A 23340-nucleotide genomic window follows, 5' to 3' on the forward strand; every position below is an offset into this window, starting at 1 on the left:
AAAAAATTCTTTCATCTGTTTTTTACACTCTTCCACATTTTCCTGGTATCTAAACAAATTTTCATTTAAACGCCAAGACCATCTATCTCCATTATCTTTTTCTATCTCCAACCATACTGGACTATGATCAGATATAGTTCTTGGACAAATCTTGATCTTCTTAATCCTAGGAAAAAAATCATTAGTAATTAATGCAAAATCGATCCTGGAGAAAGATTGATGCCTATCTGAAAAAAAGTAAAGTCTTTTTCTTGCAAGTTCCTTTCTCTCCAAACATCTCTCAATTCCAAGTCATCCTTCATCTCAAAAAAAGATTTAGGCAGTTTAGCATGACTTGGCGTGCTTTTAAAAAGGCCTCCCTTGTCCATTTGTACATCCAAGACGCCGTTCCAATCTCCCATAAAAATACAAGATTTATAATCCCACTGAATAATCTTGCTGTGTAATATATTGTAAAAATCTCTTTGCTGTTGATTAGGAGCATATAATCCAACCAAAAGCGTTTTCTTGCCTCCTATTAATAATTCAATTATAACACATCTTCCTTGTTTGTCTGCTTCAATTAAACTCGCTATTAAAGTATTCTTAACATAAATAACAACTCCATTTTTCTTATCAGGCACGGAAGCAATAAACTGTGTGCCCAACCTCAAGTTTACCAAGTACTTTTGATCAGCCGCTCTAATATGTGTTTCCTGTAAGCAAATAACATCGTTTTTAAATTGCTTTAGATATTGAAATACTTTCTTTCTCTTATGTGGTGAATTTGAACCATTAACATTCCAGGTTAAAAGCTTTGTCGCCATCTTTTGCGACCTGAAGCTTTTGGAGCACCTCTTCCAAAATCACCTGCACTCTCTTTGGCCTCGCTCCTCCCACTGCTTCACTGTAAGTAAGTTTTTGAGATGCAGTCATGACTCTCTGCTGTTCTTGTTCTTGTCTCATTCGTCTAGCTGCAGCGCGTGTCATTCTTTGGTCTCTGACATCCTCCGTTGGTACTGAAATCTGATCCACTCCTGTAACTTTCTGGAATTCTCCATCTTTCAACTGCGTACCTCCTTCAGCACCTTGTGTACTCTCACTTTGTGATTGACGCTCTCCTTCACCATTCTTCCTTTTGGATTCCAGAAGTGGTATGGGGACTGCCTTCAAAATGTTGGCATAAAAATCATGTGCCTGTAACACCGTAAGAAGACGATATCTCGTGCCTGCATACATCACCACCATACCTACTGGGATCTCCCATCTGAACTGGATATCCCATCTTCTTAATTCTTCTGCCAAAAAAGCAAACTCTTTCCTTCTCCTTAGAATTCTTGGAGGGATCTCTTTTAAAATTAAAACTTCTTGCTCTGCAACTGCAAATTTGCTATTATAAAAGGCTTGAATAACCTCATTTCTAATTGCTCTCTTTGTAAAATAAACCACCACATCTCTAGGTAGTTTCCTTTGTCTTGCAATCCAGGAATTGACACGAAATATTTTATCTATATCCACCATAATATCTTCTGCTGAGTGCCCCAGAACCTCTTCGAGGGCTTCTGAAACTACTTTTTTCAAATTTTCCTTAGGATCTTCCTTCATCCCTCTAAATTTCACAGTGAACTCCATCTCTCTATGCTGAACCAATAACAAATCATCATCAATCTTTTCCATCACCGTTTCAGCATCCGTCATTTTGGCATCTAATCTCACGTTATTTTGGCTAAGTTCTTCCACTCTCTCATCCAAACGTTCAATACAAACAGCCATGCCTTGAAGTGCAAGTAAAATGTCTGCCCTTATTTCTGTGTTCTTCTCCTCAATGAGTTCAGCTAATTGCTGAGACTGCTTTTTCAAAGCCTCTTGCAAAACATCCTGCAGATCTTTTATTGTCAAAGCTGGTGCGGGTGCAGGTGCCGGGGGGGAGGGCATTAAAGCCTGTAATGAAGATTGCTGAACCAGTGAAGCCCCCGCGCTTCTAGGAACTTTAGATGATTTGGCAGCCATTTTCACCCACTTAATCCTGTTGCGCACTTTCACTTTTAAAAGTCTCCATAAAGTCTACTGAGTTAAAGTTCACATTCTTGCTCTGACAACATTCTCCTGTACAGCTCTGCCTGCATCCAAGTAATCAGAAGTTCACTCTCGCTGGCAGGGATGGTTGCACTGTCCTGCTCTGCTCCAAAGCCAGAGCAAACTCAGGCTTCGGGGGGGCTCAACCCTTCAACCACCAGAGTTTCAACTCTGGCGGTCTGGGGGAGCTCTACCCCTGCCTGGGCGCTCACCCCCTCCTCTTCTCCCAAGGAGCGGGCTTCCGAGCAGCCAAACAGCTGATCATCGGTTTTTGGCGGCTCTACGGAAACAACGGGGCTGACAGCCGAAATGGCTGCCATCAACGGAGCCTTGCCACCCGGAAGTCCCCATCTGTTACTTCTTGTCCTGCCCACAGGTGCTTTGGAGAATAGGTTGACCCCAGGCCCCCTCTTTGTGACAACCCTTTAGATCAGAGGTGTCAAACTGCCGGCCTATGGGCCGGATGCATCACGACGAAACCACACCCACCCCATTGCCGGCAATGTCTGCCTTAGCTATTAGAAGACTGCTATCATGTCACCCCTAGTCCTTCTCTGTATTAGACATACCCAGTTCCTGCAATTGTTCAGTGTATTTTTAGCCTCCTAATCCTAATTATCTTTGTTGTTCTTCTCTGCACCTTCTAGAATTTCAATATCTTTTTTGTATTGTGGTGATCAAAATGTATGTAGTATTCCAAGTGCAATCTTATCAGTGCAGTATAAATCAGTACTAACACTTCACATGTTCTTAGTACTATCCCTCTGTTGGTGCAACTGCAATGTCACATTCATTTGCCGGTATATGAGGAAACCTTGTTGGCATCTGTTCTGGAACTGTTAACTAAAATGCTTTATAGTCCCGATCCAGACAGCATAACTCAACGAAAATGATTTTAAAACAAATATTTATTGTCCAGGAATTCTAAGCAAAGACTTAGGTTTGCAATAGATACGTCTGATCATAGCAACATATTCATGCCCATATTTGTTCATTCTCATAGTGTAAAAAAGGAGTAATTTCTCCATCTCAGCTAAGCATTGTTATGGATGATAATCGATGTGTGCACGATGGTTGATTAAAACGAAAGGCTTTTTACAACCTGGCATGTAGCCAGGATGTCCTGCAATAAACTTTGAAGTTCCTCCCACTGACTAGATAAGATATAGGACTGACTAACAACTAGACTGGAGGGACGCGGTGGCTCAATGGGTTAGGATGCTGAGCTTGTCGATCAGGTCGGCAGTTTGGCGGGTCGAATCCCGAGTGCCACGTAACAGAGTGAGCACCTGTTACTCATCCCAGCTTCTGCCAACCTAGTGGTTCAAAAGCATGTAAAAATGCAAGTAGAAAAATAGGGACCACTACGGTGGGAAGGTAACAGCGTTCTGTGCGCCTTTGGCATCTAGTCATGCCGATCACATGACCACAGAGATGTCCTCAGACAAGCGCTGGCTCTTCGGCTTTGAAACGGAGATAAGCACCGGCCCCTAGAGTTGGAAACGACTAGCACGCATGTGCGGGGGAACCTTTACCTTTACTTTAACAACTAGACTACATTTCCCAGAAGCCATCTCTTAAGGAAGCAGTGTTCAACCCTTTAAATGCTAAATGTTCTTACACACAGGATACAACATTAACCCTGTAAATGCTAAATGCTCTAACACAGTTCTTAATTCCTAAGCTATCTATATAATGGACCAGATGGATATACACTGGTCCAGCACAGCATCTAAAGAACAAATAAAGGTCTTGAAGAGCCTTTTAACCAGAGAAAAAGCCTGCAGCAGATCTTTCCCCCTATACAACTCAAAGCAAAACTCCCCAGACCTTTGCAACAGCTTGCCAGAAACCCTGGATGAGAGCTTTCTAAAAAAATGTCAGAAGTTTAAGCATGGCAATAGGCTTTTTCCACTTGCCTCCCTAATAACAAATGCTGTTTCCATTAAACCAAATCATACTGTTGGCCTGTTGACCAAGTCCAGATTGTCCAAACTCTTAATCAGATTACACCTGACAGGAACACTTGCCTTAGTTTGCTAATACATATATGCTGGTTTGGGCTTTTTAAATACCCAGCAGCCGCAGGAATTCACAATCTGAAACAAAATTTGACATGTGGAAGTACTCTAATCAAGTTCCTCTCCCAGCTGAATTACTCTGAATGAGTAATAAACATTTGTGTGAAAAATAAACAGGAGTCAGGGAAAAAGAAAAATAATCTCTTTTTTAGTGGTTAAAATCTGATGTGGATCAACATCAGACCTTCGCTCCTTCCGGCGCGATCTAAAGACTTATCTGTTCGAACAAGCCGGCCTGGCCTGATGGGTGATGGGTTTGGGTTTTATTGTTTTTTATGTATTTTAACTTAACTTATTGTTATAGTTTTTGGGCATCTTGTTTAATCTTTTTTAACTTTTGTATTCTTGTTTTTTAACATGTATTGCCCTGTTCACCGCCCTGAGTCCTTCGGGAGAAGGGCGGTATACAAATATAATCAAATAAAATAAATAAAATAAATAAACTTCCAGCAGATACTTGAAAGCTCCTTAAAAGGTGTGGGAGAAACTACATTTCTTGTAGTTTGATTTTTACAGGCTTGCTATATTGCTCTTTGCAAGACATGGTGATGAGGCAGAAAGAAAAACAAATAGTGTTGCTCTACTCTTATCCAGGGCTGGCTTTAGCCAAGGCTAAGTAGGCATTGACCTAAGGCACCACAGCTTAGGAGGCACCAATGCTGCCTCTCCTTCCAAGTCATTAAAAATGCAAATTTACCACACTGGTGAAAGGTGGCATCATCGGTATAGCCTGGCGGTATCATCCACCCTTGAACCAACACTGTTTCTATCCAGTGTTACTTCAGCTTGTGGACAGGAGATGTCACACTCAAATACTTCTTTTTGTCTTTGAATTCCTTGTTTTTTTAAGAAAAGACTTTGTTTGGGTTGGGGGAGGGAGCAATCTCAATCTGTTCTTTTCTGTCTTAGATAAGAAGCCTTGTTTATTAACAGAACGTTCAGAAGTGTAAAATGGCAGAGTTCATTTTCTCATCTCAGTTCAAGGGATATGTAGCCCAGGCTCCATTCTAATTTTCTCCATCTCTTTGCATAAATGAAGGATTGCCATTTTTTCTATTATGACTGACTTGTATTGCCATGAGTTTAGATTTGAAAACATTCAGTTTCTGCAGTGTATGTACATGGTAGAAGGAGAGAGGGTCCAAGGAGATCAAACTAAATAAAAAAAATCAAAGGAAATACATTAACAGATGGCAATCAGAAATAGATTTGTGAAACATCATACAATTATGTCAGTGAAATAAACCATATTATAAATCTACCTTGGAGTAAATTTGGGAGATTTCATTCCCATCAGGTTTGTGGGGAGATTAATACTTGCAGGAATAAGATATCTTTAGTGTATCTCTTTCCCTCAAAATAATCTTGTTCACTTTTATAAATGCACAAGGTAATAGAGCTCTTGACATTTCCTTCCTTTCTGTTATGGGAAGAATAACCAATGTCCTCAGAAGTACGATTTTGAAATTAGGTGTGTTCAAGTGTGACAGAAGAAAAGCAGCCTTATCAGAGGCCTCCACAGGGCTGTAAGTGTGGAAGATGTTCTTTGTGAAAATATGAAGTAATTTTTTTGAATGACTTAATGTAAGAGAGTAATTCCATTTACCCATATGCCAAAACAAGCTACTTTTTGTCCAGATTTTAAAAATGAAAAATGTGGACAAAAAAGTCCAGCATGGAAATCAGCCAAACAAAGAGGCAGTAAGTTGGATCTGATTTACTTGAATCCTTGTGTCACTTATAAAAAAATGTGAAATTATGTGTAAGTAACTGCCCTTGCCAGGAAAAAAAATCATAGCTCACAGTAGGATTTAGCAAATGTGCGGGAAAACAACTATTCCCCTACAGGGAATATTGCAATCCTATCTGAACTGTAGGATAGCTGGTATACTGTGAAAACTATGGACCAAGTCAAGCTGTGAGGGATCTTTGAAGCTAAACTCTCTTTGAGGTTTCCCATGTACTGTATCATCTGAACAATTCAATCGTGGGTTAAAATTATCCTTTACTAGAAAAACAAAGTTCCAGAGTGGCCTCATGAAAACAGGGGCTTTCTAGCTGCTTCAGCTGCTGCATTTTGCTTTGAGTCCATGGGTGTGTTCTGATACTGACAAAGGTGAAGAGAGATGATTTTGAAATAAAATGGAACCTAAGAGAAGATGATAAGGATGCCAGGCCAGAAGCTCAGAAGACTCTTGCCACTCATTTTAATAAGCGGAGTCCTAACAAACTAAAAAAAGAAAAAACAAATTTTTCAGCTTTTCTTACTGGTTTTGTGTCTGTGAAGATTCTGAGTCATCTAGTTCATGGCTTTGTGGTTTTGCATTTAGCCACAACTTCTAGCTAACCTTGCTGATATTACAAAGCTAAACAAGGCCGGTTCTGATTAGTATTTGGATGGGAGATCAACTGGGAATACTCAGGCAGTTCCCTAAACTGAGAAAAACATCTGAGAAGGAAACAGTAGCAAGCAAACCACTTCCATAAAACTTCCAAGAAAACTGCAATCAGCAGGATTCAAAGTTGATTCAAGTGAACCTTTGACTTTTTAAAGCTAAACAAGTTAACACTTTTCTCTGTTTGCCTCCATGTCCACCCAGAACATTTTGTCCCAGTGGCAGATTGCTTATAAAAGATACAGGAGTAATGACAGCAACCAGTGTTTCTCAAAACAAGAAATTGGGAGTAGGATTAGAGAGTAGGTGAGTTTAATGCTACATATTGATATGAACAATCAACAGTTCTTTGGAAACCCCCTTTTAATAATCTATTTACTGAACACACCTACAGGCATTTTCTTTGCTTCAAGTGATGTTTCATTTGTTCTATACTCCCACCTGCACTGTTGTTTCAGACCTTAGATTCTCTTCCATGAGCCCTTCTTAGGAGGCTCATCTTGAAAGAAGGAAGAGATTTTTTTTATTATTATTATTATTTTTGGTGACATATGCCCACCATCATCCTGGAGCAGGAACATTTTTGCTCTAGCATCTTTCCTGAGTTTATTTTTAGCAATAATGAGGAGAAACATAGTCTATGAAGATGCCTAATCTTAATTATTCCATCACCTGTCATATTTTTCTGGCAGAATCCTTTCACAAGGCTGAAATACTGCTTTGGATTTATTTTTATTTTTTTGACAAGATCACAAACTCTTCAGAACTGTCTCCTGTTACTCAAGCAACCTATTCCCAGTCAACCAGTCAAACTAGAGCTTTAGCTGCAAACGCCTTAGAAGAAAGGCCAGGACTTGGCTTGCAAGTACATTTCCAAATAAAGTGGCAGACTAGTGCGAAGACTGCTTTTCCCAGTGGCATAATAATAATAATAAAAAAAACACAGGGGATATTAGTCCCTGTGGATTCTCAAGGATCATATAAGACAGGGCTTTTCAACCAGTGGTACAGGTACCACCTGTGGTACATTGGCACCTGGCAGGTGGTACGCGACCATCCTAGAAAAGTGGTAGCAGGGGAGGGGAATGAGCTGAACCGGTGGCAGCAACGCACAAGCCTGAGCAAGAGATGGCTGGAGCTGCAGGGCTGTCAGGACTCAGTGGAAGCGCCAGAATCAGCGCCAGGATCCAGCTGGAGCTTGGCACTGATCCTGGTGCTTCTGCTGAGCCAGAAGAAGTGCCGATCAGCTGGAATGTTGCAGCATCTCAAGGGTCTTGTGATTTACATTCAGATGCCGGGCAACTGATTCATATTTATGATGGTCACAGTGTCCCAGGGTCATGTGAAGTGACCAAAACCTGCTGCAACCACCCAGCAAACGGGGGGGAATAAAAAACAAACACCCCCCCACCCCACCCCCACTGCCAATCCTCAACAGAAAGGCTCACAACAATGAAAACCTCAGACAGGAGGAAGAGCGCCACTGGGCGGGCAGGCAGGTGTCTTGCTCGGCTGTGGCTTGGGGGCCACTTTTTCAGTGCCATTGTAACTTCGAACAGTCACTAAGCGAACTGTTGTAAGTTGAGGACTACCTGTATTTCATTACTTTTCCCCCTTTTTTGTCATCAAGTTTTTTGACACCTTGCTAGGCGACTGGTGGTACTCAGATGTTGCCATATCCTAAAAGTGGTACAATGGGTGAAAAGGTTGAAAAGCCCCAGCCTAGAGGAAAACCCTGTAAGTTGAATTCTGGCAGATTCTTTCCTGGGAATTAGGGAAGATCCCATGATGTTGCAGGTTCAAAGATTTGAAAACTACTGAGGCACAGCTGGCTTCCATATAGCAAGAAAAACCTTTTTCCAGCTCTTATTACTCATGGCTGTAGGTGGTCCTGGACGAGACAGTAGGGTAGCTACTAAGGCAGTGCACCCTTCAATAAAGCTTGGAATAAATTTTTTGGGCTCCACACTGGTGCAGCATCTTTGTGCTATTCCTTAAAACAGCCCATCTTTTGCCAGTCCCTGAAAAAAATTGCCAATCCCATTAAAAATCTTTGTAATTCTTAAAGCAACTGCTACTTTTATTTCAGGCTCATGCAGATGTCTCAAAAAAAAAGATGAACTGCTTTGATGAATGAATGAGAGGTGACATGCTTGTATAAGGTCTGAAAAAATTAAAATTATTTCTGGAGAGTCCAGAGCATTGGTGGCTACATTCAAGATACATTTCTTTCAATGTGCACACATGGACTGGGCTGGAAACTGTAAAGCTGCAGCATCATAGCTAGAATGCTGAAGGGGAGAGATCTATTTGTAAACTTCTCTGAAAGAGAAGCACTGATTGCTGCTGTGCTGCTGAGTTATATTCCAAGTGTTCATACTGACATTTTACCCATCTAACTCTGAATGTATTATCTTACATGCATGATCTTACATATTTCTCAGTCATTAAGGTCTACTGGGGATGCCCACTGGATGACATGACATTTGCCAAGAATTCACTAGGCAACAACTTGTAAAAGGTTGCTTTCTTTACAAGCATCCGAATATGCATATTATTTCTTTCTGCAGCTAGCACAGAAATATGATCCGCAGCGGGAACTTGAATTGAGACAATGGATTGAGGAAGCAACAGGGAAGCGCATTGGAGACAACTTCATGGAAAGTCTGAAAGATGGAGTCATCCTGTGCGAGTAAGACAACACAGAAGGAGGGGGAAGCTTGTTCCCCAAAGACTGAGGTGGACAAAGAAGGCTTAGTGCCAGTTTAGACTAGCATTAGTTAGCCGACAAAGAGAATAGTATGCTTAACTTATTAAGAAAAGGAAATGTTTGCACACTTCCCTCTAGCTTCACAGCATTAACTGTTTTAATTCAAATTAATTTTTTAATGACTATCTTTTTCTAGATGGGCATTTTCAGATATACTGTATGGGGGGGGAATATTCTCTCCTTTTAAAAAAAACCTCGTACATGATTGTTGAGGAACATTTTTATTTAGATTCACAGTTCATGCTATGCCAAGGATTCATCATTGCCAAAGTCAATGAATGACTTATTATAGATAATTTGATAAACCTGGATAATAAAACAAATAAAACTACAATTACTTAAAAAGAAGATAAAGAAATCTGATGTATCCCCTGTGTTCAAAATGTTGATCCCTAAATATGTTCCCCCAATTCCAAGTAATGGAATAACTCAAGGATGCTTTAAATTTAAGATGGGACTGAAACACATTGCTTTTGGTGGCTTCGGAATAATGAAATGCATCAAAGATGGATTTTTTTTCCAGGTTATTTGGCAACTCTATTTACCATCTCAGCCAACTGGCAGAAAAGCAGATGTACCACTGTTTCCATTTTACTGCATTTGTTTTTATTACTATGAATATTAAACAATTTAAACATAACCAGTATTTGTACACACAGGTATAAGGCTGCAATGCCAGCTCTATATGTTTAAAGCAATCTCAAAGTATTTGTAGTATCACTGAAGCACATCCCTTAATATTTTTTTAAATTACATTCAATTTCCAACCAACAATCATGACTAAAAACATCTCCTAAGTTGCTTAATAAAGACACTACTTTTTTGGAGACCAATTAATTAAGACCTTGGATAATCTGCAGCTTTTAATATATTTAATTGATAGTGAATGCCTGGGGGTTTTAAAACTAAGATTACTGAGCTGCACTGGGTCTTTTTTGAAGATGGAAAAATGATACAGCAATTTTCTTCTGACTGACCACTTCTTGAGTATATTCCATAGGTGAGCACTCATCAGTTTTTTGTTTAGATAGAACTTTTCAGAAGAAAAAAAGTATATAGGTTGCCATTTCTGAATTACGTGGTATTCTTGCATCAAAGTAAATGCACAGAAGTCCTATATTGATGTTGAAGAAATAAATACCTTGGGATAAAACTTTCCTTTCCCCCTCTCTTTCAGACTTATCAATAAACTCCAACCTGGATCTGTAAGGAAAGTGAATGAATCTACCCAGAACTGGCATCAGGTACCATTCTCTCTTACCTATGTCCAGATCAGTGCTACCTTTATATTATTAAGAAACTTTTACTAAGGTTCATAAAAAAGGTTATCATTATGGCAGCAGGAAATAGCTGAGCTTTTCTTTATTACACAGCTGCTTGTTATAAATAATAATATATTGGCAATAGAAGCAAATGTTTCAACTAAAATAAGGTTAAAGAAGTGAACTATTAACAAATACAAAAGTATTGGACAGAAATAAATAGTGAAATTCTACTTCAAAGTGTAATGAGCAAAAATATGCAACTAAATATTGTGGGAGAAAGACTGGCTGATGCATTTGGGAGTATGAAGATCAATGAAGAGAGGAATTCCCTTCCCTACTTCTTTGCTCCAAATACTCCCTCTCAAAAGCAGCTTTTATCGCTAGAGTTCTGCTATGCAGTACATCAGCAGCCCCCAACTTTTTGGGTACCAGGGACCGGTTCCGTGGAAAGGTTTTTGTGTGGACCGGAGGGGGCATGGTTTCGCATGCTGCCTACATCCCATGGATGAGGCTTCATTTGTTTGTGTGGCCGTTTCTGGCATGCTGGGGCCCGGTGCCGGTCCATGGACCAGGGGTTGGGGACCCCTGAAATACACATTGTGTGGCTGTTCTGATAGTACAGAGCAATTACCAAACAGGGCAGAATAACATTCATCTTTCTACTTTCACATCTTTTTACTAACTGTCACGTCTTTGCTGACTGTAAAAAGAGGAGGAAGCACTTCTGGCTCATGAATCCACTCATTACTAGAAGAGTCCTTTATGCTTGCACTATTGCACTTAAGATGCATTATGTAGATGGCTACAACTTTTCCCCTTAAGTTTTGAGATAGAACTAAATCAGTCTTTCCCACCATAATGGTTTTCAGACATGCTGGAATTACAGTTCCATGCCATATTGGAAAAGACTGCCTTAGACCTTTACATCCCACCATCCACTTTTTTTAAAAAAAAATCCATTTATATCCCGCCCTTCTCCGAAGACTCAGGGCGGCTTACAAGCTTAGCAGTAGCCTTCATTCTATGTATATGCCTGCTTATTAGGGCTTTCACACACACCCCAGCGGCATTATTACAAAGTCAGCTTAATTGCCCCCAACAATCTGGGTCCTCATTTTACCTACCTCGGAAGGATGGAAGGCTGAGTCAACCTTGAGCCTGGTGGGATGCGAACCTGCACTAATTGCAGGCAGCTGGTGTTACTTAAGGAGGCATTAGCCCACTGCTCCACCAAGGCTCTCATGATGGCGATGTTGGATTGGCTTATTAGGAGAAGCATTGTAAAGGAAACCATTCCTGGAGAACTCTCAATGATTGTAAAAGATTAGTTGACTCTCCTGTTTTGCAGCTGGAAAACATTGGCAACTTTATTAAGGCTATCACAAGATATGGAGTGAAACCCCATGACAGTTTTGAAGCAAACGATCTCTTTGAAAATACAAACCATACCCAGGTCCAGTCAACCCTGATTGCTTTAGCTAGCATGGTAAGTTGTTTTTCTTCAATAAACCCTGTATGACAGCATGAAAGTGTTTCATAGATATCACCCTAATAATCTAATATTGGTTAACACAATCACCATATTGCAAATGTGAATGGAGGCCAAAATCACAGTGTGAACTAAGATTTCATTCAAAATGATAGTCTCATAGCTAGCTTTTCACTACTAGAAGAGAATACCGGTTATACTGCCTCGAATCTACAATATCCCTTATTGGTCTATAAGTCTTTTTTCAGAAGTTATATTGATGGGCCCCAGGAGCCTAATGGATCCTGAACGGTTCCAGGTGGCGCTTGGACCTGTGCCTGCCATCTTCGCTCACAGCCCGGTCAATGCCTTAGTGGACGCCTGGGAAAAGGCAGCCACAGAGGCACTTGACCGTGTTGTGCCCATGCGGCCCCTGTCCCGGCGCAGATCCCAGCTGGCTCCATGGTTTTCTGTGGAGCTCCGGGAGATGAAGCGTCGGAGATGGAGCCTAGAGAGCTGTTGGAGATCCAGCCGGTCTGAATCTGACCGATTGCGGTTAAGAACCTTTACGAGGTCTTATCTCGCAGCGATGGAGGCAGCAAAGTCTAATTACTTCACTGCCCTCATCGCGTCCGCAGATAATCGCCCGGCCGCCCTGTTTAGGGCGACTCGCTCCCTCCTTAATCAGGAGGTGAGGGAGGAGCCCTTGCAGGGTTGTGCCAAGGAGTTTAGTCAACATCTGACAGAAAAAATCGCTCAGATTCGGGCCGGTCTGGACTACGACTGGGCGGAGTCTGATAGGGGGGGAAACGAGCGGTCTTGGGAACGTTATCTGGGAAGAATTTGACCCTGTGACTCCCGAAGAGGTGGACAGGATCATGGGGAGGCTGAGTTCCACCACGTGTTTATTGGACCCGTGCCCCTCCTGGCTGGTATATGCAGCTCAGGAGGGGACACGAGGCTGGCTCCAGGCAGTAATAACTGCTTCTTTGAGGGAGGGTAGTTTCCCTGCTGCCTTGAGGGAGGCGGTGGTGAGGCCCCTCCTCAAAAAGCCTGCCCTGGACCCGGCTATTTTGAACAACTATCGTCCTGTCTCCAACCTTCGCTTTCTAGTGAAGGTTGTTGAGAGTGTGGTGGCACATCAGCTCCCTCTGTTCCTGGAGGAAGCAGATTATCTGGACCCCTACCAATCAGATTTTAGGCCCGGGTACAGCACGGAGACGGCATTGGTCGCGCTGGTGAATGAACTCTGGCAGGCTCGGGACAGGGGTTGTTGCTCTGTCCTAGTCCTATTAGACCTCTCAGCGGCTTTTGATACCATTGACCATGATATCTTACTGCGGCGCCTCAGGGGGTTGGGAGTGGGTGGCACTGTTTTACAGTGGTTCTCCTATCTCCTGGGTCATTCGCAGTCGGTGTTGGTAGGGGGGCAGAGGTCGGCCTCGAGGCCTCTCATTTGTGGAGTCCCTCAGGGGTCAGTCCTCTCACCCCTCCTGTTCAACATCTATATGAAGCCGGTGGGTGAGATCATTCGTGGTTTTGGGGTGGGGTATCATCAGTATGCTGATGATACCCAACTTTTTATTTCCACGCCAAATCAACCCAGTGATGCCCTCACCATGATGTCCCAGTGCCTGGAGGCGGTGAGGGTCTGGATGGGGAGAAAGAGGCTTCGTCTTAATCCCGACAAGACCGAGTGGCTGTACATACTGGCATCTCGGGTTACCCAGTCTATTCCATCTTTAACTATGGGGGGTGAGGTGTTACCCCCCGTAGATAGGGCTCACAACTTGGGTGTCCTCCTTGATTCACAGCTGAGTTTAGAAGATCATATAGGAGCTGTGACCAGGGGGGCTTTTGCCCAGGTTCGCCTGGTGCGCCAGTTGCAGCCCTATTTGGATCGAGATGCCCTACGTACAGTCATTCATGCGCTCATGACCTCTCGGATTGACTACTGCAATGCTCTTTACATGGGGCTGCCCTTGAGGACCACTCGGAGGCTTCAACTGGTGCAGAATGCGGCCACGCGAGTGGTGATGGGGGTCTCCCGATACTCCCATATAACACCTCTGCTCCGCAAGCTGCATTGGCTTCCAGTTGCCCTCCGGGTGAGATTCAAGGTGCTGGTGATGACCTATAAAGCCCTAAATGGCATGGGTCCGGGAGCAACTTCTGCCAGCATTAACTTCCCATCGTCCTGTGCACTCCCACAGAGAGGGCCTCCTCAGGGTGCCGTCGGCCAGGGAATGCCGACTGGCGGCCCCCAGGGAGAGAGCATTTTCTGTGGGCGCGCCTGCCCTCTGGAACCAGCTCCCTGTTGAGCTCCGGATGGCTCCTGACCTTCGCTCCTTTCGCCACGACCTGAAAACTTGGTTATTTGAGCTTGCTGGCCTGGACTGAGGGACTGGAATTTAAAATTTTTAGAATGTGATTTACTTGTTGGGGCTAATTTAATTTAATTTATTTTTAACTTTGTATATTCTGTTTTAACTGCCCTGTACACCGCCCCGAGTCCTTCGGGAGAAGGGCGGTATATAAATCCAATAAAATAAATAAATAAATAAATAAATAAATAAATAAATAAATAAATAAATAAATAAATAAATAAACAAACCTCTCTTCAGTATTTTCAGTTAAATACTGTATTATAGAAGTACTAAGAGCAAGTATAGAACCCTTTCCCTTTGCACCTCCATATATGCTCAGCCTAATTTTACACACTTATAAGGAATGTGCTGAGATTTCAGCCTGGACATCACAGAGATGATGTCTCAAGGAAACCATTTGCAGAACTAAACGGGGGTTTGATCCAGCTTGAAATGAAATAACTAGGTCTGAGGCTGGGGAAAACTTCCTGTTGTTCCCAACCCCTCTGCAAAACAGACCTGTCTCATTCTGGCAAATACTGGAGAGAAACATCTGAAAGGATTTCTGATTGTCACAACACAGGCAAAGACAAAAGGCAACAGGGTGAATGTCGGAGTGAAGTATGCTGAAAAACAACAGCGAAAATTCCTGCCTGAAAAGCTGAAAGAAGGAAGGAACATCATAGGACTGCAGGTGTGTAGCTTCAGTCATAGCAAACTGTTCCCCTAAGAAACAGATATTTTGTAGCATTGTCTGTAGGGAATAATTTAAGATACCTTGCTATACCTTCAAAATTAGTTTTTTTGTCCAAATGTGTACTGTAGCCAAATACATAATTACCATGGCAGTTCCACACGAGTGCTTTCATCCTTCTGCCCAAACTTCCTGAAACAGTTTGAGATTGATCTGCAACATTTCTCACCACAGTCAGCCTTGAAGTACCGAGAACTAGTCAATGCTTCCTCCAGTTAATTAATTGCAGAGGAGACACAATGGTGCCAGTGTGTCTGCTATTCTTAGCTCATATGAATCAGCCAGGTGTGCATTAGGCAGTAAAAAATGCTGATGAGAATTATGAACAAAACACTGAAAATTACAGGGAGAGAAGCAACAGAAATTCCCTTTCTCCCAGCTTACATTGCAGGGAAAGAAAATATGCTATTAGAAGATCAATTTCTTCTCCAAAATAGACACATCAGGAGGCTCGATCCTAAGCATGCTTTGAGCCCACTGCTTAGGGAAAAGAAGAAAACAGATACATTTATGTCAATTTCACATGAGCTATTTACATCTGGGTTATTGTGTGCAGGGTATCAAAACAATTTACTGCATGGTAAACGGGAGTCAGTAGATATGCACCAAACATATAGGAGCAGTTGCTGTAAAGATAGGCCTATAAAACTCTCAAGTCACTTCTGTTTAAGGGCTCAATGAATACCAGTGGAGAATTGAAAATGATTTTGTTTTGTAGGCTCCACCACTTTGAAATAGGTAACATTGTAATGCATGTGCAAAAGGAGTGGGGCTTGCAATATGATGCTATTTTCATCATTCTGACCCCATCTGGCCCCCACTCTAGATGTCATTGATGCTATGCCAGCTGAAGCCTGCAGCTGGGAAATGGCAAAAGAATTTGCCCACATACTGAAAACAGACCACTCATGAACTTCTTCCAAGCTTCATCACTGGAAACATCAGTATTTTATGCTGCAGCCAAGCTAGAAATTAACAGGTTCAATTGGTCATAAGGAGAGAAGTGTAGATTCAATTCTTGAAAGAATTCAGAAATGGTGCAAAGTGATTTGTGGGTGGAGTGCCCTCAGTTCCATTTTATACCTGTCTCACTAAAACTGGCATATTGTTGTCTAAATATATTTGCCAATGTGATTTTTGCCAGTTTGTTCCCCCAAAAAACTATCTCTAGGAATGTCATTAGTGCTTTGAAGCAGGTTTTCCTGCATTAAAATCACTGCTGAATAGCTAAAGGAAACAGAAGACATGAAAAGGACCAATTCTTCACTTGTGATTTACAGTGACACCATATAGCTGTCTTCATATGGAGTGTTTTATTATCGGTCATTGCTGAGTGTTGATACATGATATAAATCACTAGGGAGAAAATGGAGAAAAAGTCTAAGTAACAGAATGAAGAGGAAGCTTTTAACCTATATATAGGACGCTGAGCTTGTTGATCAGAAGGTCGGCAGTTTGGTGGGTCGAATCCCGAGTGCCGCGTAAAAGAGTGAGCGCGTTACTCGTCCCAGCTTCTGCCAACCTAGCAGTTCGAAAGCACGTAAAAATGCAAGTAGAAAAATAGGGACCACTCCGGTGGGAAGGTAACAGCGTTCCGTGCGCCTTTGGTGTCTAGTCATGCCGGCCACATGACCACGGAGACGTCCTCGGACAAGCGCTGGCTCTTCGGCTTTGAAACGGAGATGAGCACTGGCCCCTAGAGTCGGAAACGACTAGCACACATGTGCGGGGGAACCTTTACCTTTTTACCTTTATAGTGTGGTGGGATGGAGGGTTTGTTGTCACTGTGTGTTGGGGGGAGAGAGGACAGGGGGAGGCTCAGGTAATCTCAATGTACACATGTTGTACTTTGACAATAAAGGTTTATTATTATTATATAAAATAGAAACTTGGCAAAGACAGAATGATGAGTCTAATACTGCATTCTTCTTAGATGGGCACTAACAAGTTTGCCAGCCAGCAAGGTATGACAGCATATGGCACACGGCGACATCTCTTTGATCCAAAGTTGAGTGCAGACCAGCCTCTAGATCAGGCCACAATCAGTCTACAAATGGGAACTAACAAGGGGGCTAGCCAGGTAAGAAATCTGAATGGAAAAAATGGATTACTGAGTTGATTTTAATACTGTGTTTTTCCCTCATTCTTCCACTGGAACATCAACAATTTATTGACTAGCAGAATTACCACAACTGCGTGTACTATAGCAGTTACACTGCTTCTATCATAGTGTAATCTCCATGTAGAAATAAAGGATAGGTTTCTGCTTTGCAGTTTCTGTATACTTCTGTATGGTTATTCAGAAAATACTAGGCTCTTCAGATTTGAAGATAAATAGGTACTTCAAGGCACGTGGCTTCTATATACAGCTATTTTCAAGCTGTATGCAGCAACCATAGAGCAACTTCCGTGCAGCTACTTTAAGAAGTTAGACAGATGGTATGCTCATGCCCATGCATGCTCCAAAGCATCTGTTTCCCTTTGGTTCTGAAGCATTTCACGTCTATGTGGCTGGAACATTCCTAAGGTTTCAGACATACACGATCGCTGTGTGAAACTAGGTAACTATATCTAGAACACTTTTATATAGCTTGTGTTTAAGCCTCACTAAAACACAACCTTCAAATTCTTCCAAACATAAAGTTCTTGTTCCTGTTTGCACATCAACATTTAATTTGGGAGCACATGATTCCTTAGCTTTTGGTCTCTGAAAACATGTGAACTGAGGCTGAAGGAAGTTCAAGCTAGGCAGACCATTATCTCAAGATATGTTTGATGTAAACAAGTCTTTCCTCTAAGAGTAGTGTAGAAATTAGGTACTCAAATCTCAAAATGTTCATTTTTAGCTCTTAAAAATCAAGATAAAGAAATGTTTGAGGTATGTTAGAATGTCAATTACTTCATTCTGAGGTGTATCAATTAGAAAATAAATATCTTACAAGGCAAAGAGCCAAATTATTTTCCTTATTTTCTTCAACACAAATTTTTAGTGATCATGTTAAATACCAACTGGCAGGTATATGTGTATGTGTGTCCGTGGGTCATTTATCAATTGTTCCAGTCCTTTCACACTTTCTCCAAGTAACTGCTTTTTATTTTTCTATTCTTCCCCTTTTTTCTACTACTGCACCCTATCTCAGGCAGGCATGACAGCTCCTGGAACCAAGAGACAAATCTTTGAGCCCACCCTTGGCATGGAGCATTGCGACACCCAGAATATCTCCCTGCAAATGGGCAGCAACAAAGGAGCATCACAGCAAGGCATGACTGTGTATGGGCTGCCGCGGCAAGTCTATGACTCCAAGTATTGTCTCACGCCCACCTATCCTGTAATCGGAGACGATGAGGACCAATATAACCACAGCCATCATAACTTCTACAACACTGAATAGCCAGCAGGAGTTGTGGGACAGATATAGAGACACCAGCACTGCGAGGCACCTCCTAAAAGATCCATCATCATGTGATTATTTTAACCCAGGAATATAAGAAGATTCAGTTCCCTAAATTGCTAACCAACTAAAGACTCCTTAATACATGCCAGAGCCAGGCTTCCCCATCACTGAGTGTTAAAGCTTCACCTCGATATCTTTCACGCTTTGACTTATCAACTACTGTCACTGCTTTTGAGCATGCACTAATATGGCTCAAAACTCTCAGGATGAAAGATCAAATAATAAAAACAGTAGGTTGAGAGAAGTAGAAACAAAAGGATGAGTCCTCTTAATTTGGCTTCTCAATTGACAAAAAGCCCTGGCAACTCTCAATCATTATTTCCCAGTGCCAGCTGCTGCTAATGTTTCAGATCAATGCAGAGGCAGGCAATGAAGGTACAACCTGTAAAATTGTTAGCTCCTGCACTCTATTTTGTTTTCATTAATTACACAAATTGCTTCAGGACGAGCCACATTTTCTGTCTTGCTTAAATATAAAATAGCAAGTTCCCCAGGTGTTAACTTTGCCAGAGGCTCCAATCACTTCTTTGCTAAAACACACAAAGTTTGTGCAAGAGCAGTGGCAACCTGAGCCAGCCATTGACTTTTTGGAAAGCAAAAACTTGTGGAAAATGTGTATGGGTGGAGAGTGATTGCAGGAGGCTGGACACACCAGCCAGGCAGTACCACCAGACTAACATAAATATGCCTTAAGACCTGTAGATGGCCAATGTCAGGTCATCTGGGAAGGATGGTGCACAAATGGAGATGTAAAGTTAAAACAAGCGCCTCTGCAATTTTAAGCAGAAACTGTCTGGAAACTAAACAGCTAGTTGCCCAAGAATACAAACTTTTCTGCAAAACAGGTCAATGCTTTTTAACAAATCTGCTTGCATATTACATGGATAGGAATATCTTGGCAATACACAAATGTTTCTTTGTACTTGCCTTACTTATCTCTCATTAGTCAGCATGCCACTACATTACCTTTGATTTTATTTATCCCATTCATCCCCATGCACATATTTAATTTGCAGTAAACAGTAGACATTTGTGTGTTTGCATACAATCTAAGAATTTAAAGGCATCAGAATTTAGGTAAAACTAACTGAACATAGGTTATACAGGAATCGCAATTATTTTTAAAGCAGTCTTCTCCTGATTTATATAAATAATAATGTGCCTTGTACAAAGATAAAATCATCTACCATAAAGCCAATACTGTGCAATTCAAAGTTTGAGTTATAAGCCCAACAAGTATACAATTCACACAAAAGTAGGATTCACTGGTACTTGCCTATGCATCTAGCTGTGTCCTGCCTTTCTTCCAGGAACTCAAGGGAAGCATCCTTCCCACCAATTTCTCCCATGTTAAGATATATTGAGAGATTGCCTGGGCTGAGAAAAAGAAATTGGCTCAAAGCTGCCCAGAATGAGCTTTTCTGGGCTACTCTACTCCCAATAGCTAGAACATAACATCACACTAGGTCTCACTTTTTGCCGCCCCTGAATCTAATTTATGCATATTAAAACATTTTTTTCTTTTAACTGATCACAATTTCTAATCCCTGCACTTGTAGTTCAGGATTGGTGTGCCTGTCATCTATATGTATATTTAGTTGAGGAATGGCTGGCTTCACTATTTTTTTCTAATGCCATATTGTCTGGTAATTATCTAGAACAGGGGTAGGCAACCTCGGCTCTTTTATGACTCATGGACTTCAACTCCCAGAATTCTGGGAGTTGAGGTCCATGAGTCATAAAAGAGCCGAGGTTGCCTACCCCTGATCTAGAACTAGAGGAACTAGAGGAATATTTGCTCATTTTCCAAATTAACATTTGGGAAACTGGCATAAATATATACTACTGAAAAGCTAATAAGAGTCAATGAAAGCACTTGCCCTTTATCTTCCTAAAAATCCACATCCTTCCTACAGTTCTGCATGCTGAACAGCTAAAGGCACACTTCCCTTAAAACAAAAACCTAAAAAAAGATATGTTTCATGGTAATGTTCTGCTAAAATTTACTTCATTTCACTGTGGCACAATAAAAAGAAAAGGGGGCTTTTAAAATATTATTTTAAATGCTATTTAACACATATTCTGATGTGTCTGTTTAAAAACAAAACAAAACGAAAATGTCACCATAACCCTTCCTATTACAACCTGTCAGATCATTTACTTTAGTGGTTCTCCGCAATCTCCAAGGCCTTTTGTAACCTTTGAATCTAAGATATTGCCAAGAGAAGACAACCACACAAAATTTAATTATTCTGTGAAACCTCTATTAGCTAAGCCATTTGTTTCCCCAAATGTTTGAATTTTTTTATAAGCATCTCTTATCACTGCAGAATGTGCTAAAGGCAAAACCCATTAGATTTGTTACTCTTAGTATGAGATGTGAAACTACATGATCATGAATACACTCTAAATTGCAATATAATCAACAGCATGAAAAAGCCTTTCAGCAAATGAGTTATCAGTTTTTGGTCCTCTTGAAACTAAACATAAAATTCAACATAGAGGGCAGTCTCTGGTCACTTGAATATTTCTTCAGGAACAAACTATCAAAGTACTGCAGGTCTGTACGCAAGACTGGGAAATTTAATGTATTTGTATCTGTACCTCTATTTATCTGGAAAATAACAGTAGCAACCATCACTATATTGTTGCCAAAATCATTACTGATGTATGCATATAGACACCATGAGTTAATTTTGCATATTTGGAATAATTGGGAATATTCTAATAAAACACAGGCTTAAATGTGAAATAATATTTCAGTTTTTAACACTTTGTCGTAGCAAATCTGCTCAGTGACTTTTCAAATAATAAATTATACCCAAATCAGCTGATTTTCATATAACCTGATGGGACAGAGTTGCAAATAAAAGCCTATTTAGTATGCCCCATCATTGCTGATGTTCAATTCAAGGCAATTCCAAAGAGTGATCCTGTGAGCAGATGCTGTCCCTAAGTATGCATTTCACACATATCCAGGCTAGACTCATACAGAAGATTAAACAGCTGAATTAACAATTGTGAGCCATGGAGAGTCATTTGCTGAGATGAGCAGCTATAGAAATCAAATAAATAAATAAAACAATGAAACACTTGTCTCACTAGGCGAAGTACGGTAGTTTCAGTTCTGCCATCATGGAAGGACTGCCATTTTACTAACCAGAAAAAAAATAAGTAACTTTACCAAAGGGGAGAAGGATTCTGTCAAAACTCCAGGGTGAAGCAAAAACTCAACTAAGTTGTTAATCCAGGTAGGAATAAAAGCACACAGTAGATGACACCTCCTTGCTTTGGTTGTGCTTCCAGTATCTGACTTACATAACTATTCATTTAGCTTCTTAACAAGCTGCTGATTCATTTCCAAAATGATTTAGAATCCTGGAGCAGAGACCCACTGGAAAAGTTGAATACATTCACATGACAGCTTATAAGAAGATAACAGCTTATTATTTAAAAGATGTAACACTAACAATCACTTAGCTCCATTCTATGCATCCTGAATTTCCAGTTAATATAAACCCAAAGATTTATACAGACACTGGGAAAAAGTGACCTTTTAGCTGTCCTCAGAATACTCTCTGAAGTATCAATAACAAACCCAATCAGCTGATTTGCCACGAACACACCATTCTATGATCCCAGATTCTTAGATTACTTAGTTGTTCTGTTAGCTGGAATCTTCATGACTACTGTATATTTTTCCTGAAAACAATATGGAAGTGGTTTGCTTCTAACCTCCTTGAAGTAGAAAAAAGAGTTTAGGCTTGCCTGTTTTCTGATTTGCAAAAGCAAGTTAATAAGGATGTCAGCTGCATATATCTTCTATCTGTTCCAGATCTGCTTTTGTGCTATGGGGCAATTCCCCCTTATCATGAGCACTTTCCTCCCCCAAAATGGGACTTGCCTTGCCCTATCCTCCCGGGAAATACTTTCTTCAAATCTGAATGACCCCCTACCAAGAAAAATCATACATCCATTATTTAGTTGGTTATTTAATTGACTTATTGCCTACTTACTCAGGGCAGCTATGAAAAATTGAAATATAAAAAATTAAAATCATACATATTATTTAAATGATGGGATAGGGAGGCAATATGACAATCAGAAAGCAAGATAAACTCACCACATTACAAGTCATGGAAGTCAAGGGATGGAATTCATGATTGGGCTATAGCAGGGGTGTCAAACTGCTGGCCCGCGGGCCAGACGCATCACAATGAAACCGCACCCACCCCATTGCTGGCAATGGGGAAAAAGCTCCGATACATCATGCAACATCACATGACATCACGGGTTTGGTATGTCTGGGCTATAGTAATGGAAGGATACAATTTGTTCAAAAGAAACTCAGCCCGCTTGAGGTTTGCAAAAAACCACCCAAAGGACTCTCACAGTGTGAGGAATAAGATTCTCTGGTCTGATGAAGCCAAGATTGAATTGTTTCGCCTCAGTTCTAAATATTGTCTGGAGGAACCAGGCACTACTCATCAGCTGCCCAATATCATCCCAATAGTGAAGCATGGTGGTGGCAGCATCATGCTGTGGGGGTGTTTTTCAGCAGCAGGGAATGGGAGACTGGACAGGGTTGAGGGAAAGCTGAATGGAGCAAAGTACAAGGATATCCTCCACATCGCTCAGGACTTCAGACTGGGCCAAAGGTTCACTTTCCAACATGACAACAATCCTAAGCACACAGCCAAGACAACACAGGAGTGGCTTAGGAACAACTC

The 23340-nt window shown here is 41.2% G+C and overlaps 1 protein-coding gene across 15 annotated transcripts in view; it reads left to right on the forward strand.

Moving 5' to 3' along the window:
- Positions 1-21355, forward strand: part of CNN1 (calponin 1) — an 84614-nt gene extending 63259 nt beyond the window's left edge. For 9 of the 15 annotated variants that reach the window (XM_081317191.1, XM_081317192.1, XM_081317190.1 and 6 more), the window contains 6 exons: positions 9103-9224; positions 10480-10546; positions 11916-12053; positions 14985-15095; positions 17089-17235; positions 18296-21355. In XM_081317191.1, coding sequence (XP_081173317.1) covers positions 9103-9224; positions 10480-10546; positions 11916-12053; positions 14985-15095; positions 17089-17235; positions 18296-18547 — 837 coding nt within the window. In that variant the 3' untranslated portion in view covers positions 18548-21355. Of the gene's footprint in view, positions 1-6736; positions 6839-9102; positions 9225-10479; positions 10547-11915; positions 12054-14984; positions 15096-17088; positions 17236-18295 lie in introns of all 15 variants that reach the window. The other 6 variants (XM_081317186.1, XM_081317187.1, XM_081317188.1 and 3 more) reach the window with 4 other exon arrangements.
- Positions 21356-23340: the final 1985 nt, after the last annotated feature.

The sequence above is a fragment of the Vipera berus genome, assembly GCF_964194415.1.
Source record: "Vipera berus genome assembly, chromosome: 2".
Lineage (NCBI taxonomy): Eukaryota > Metazoa > Chordata > Lepidosauria > Squamata > Viperidae > Vipera > Vipera berus.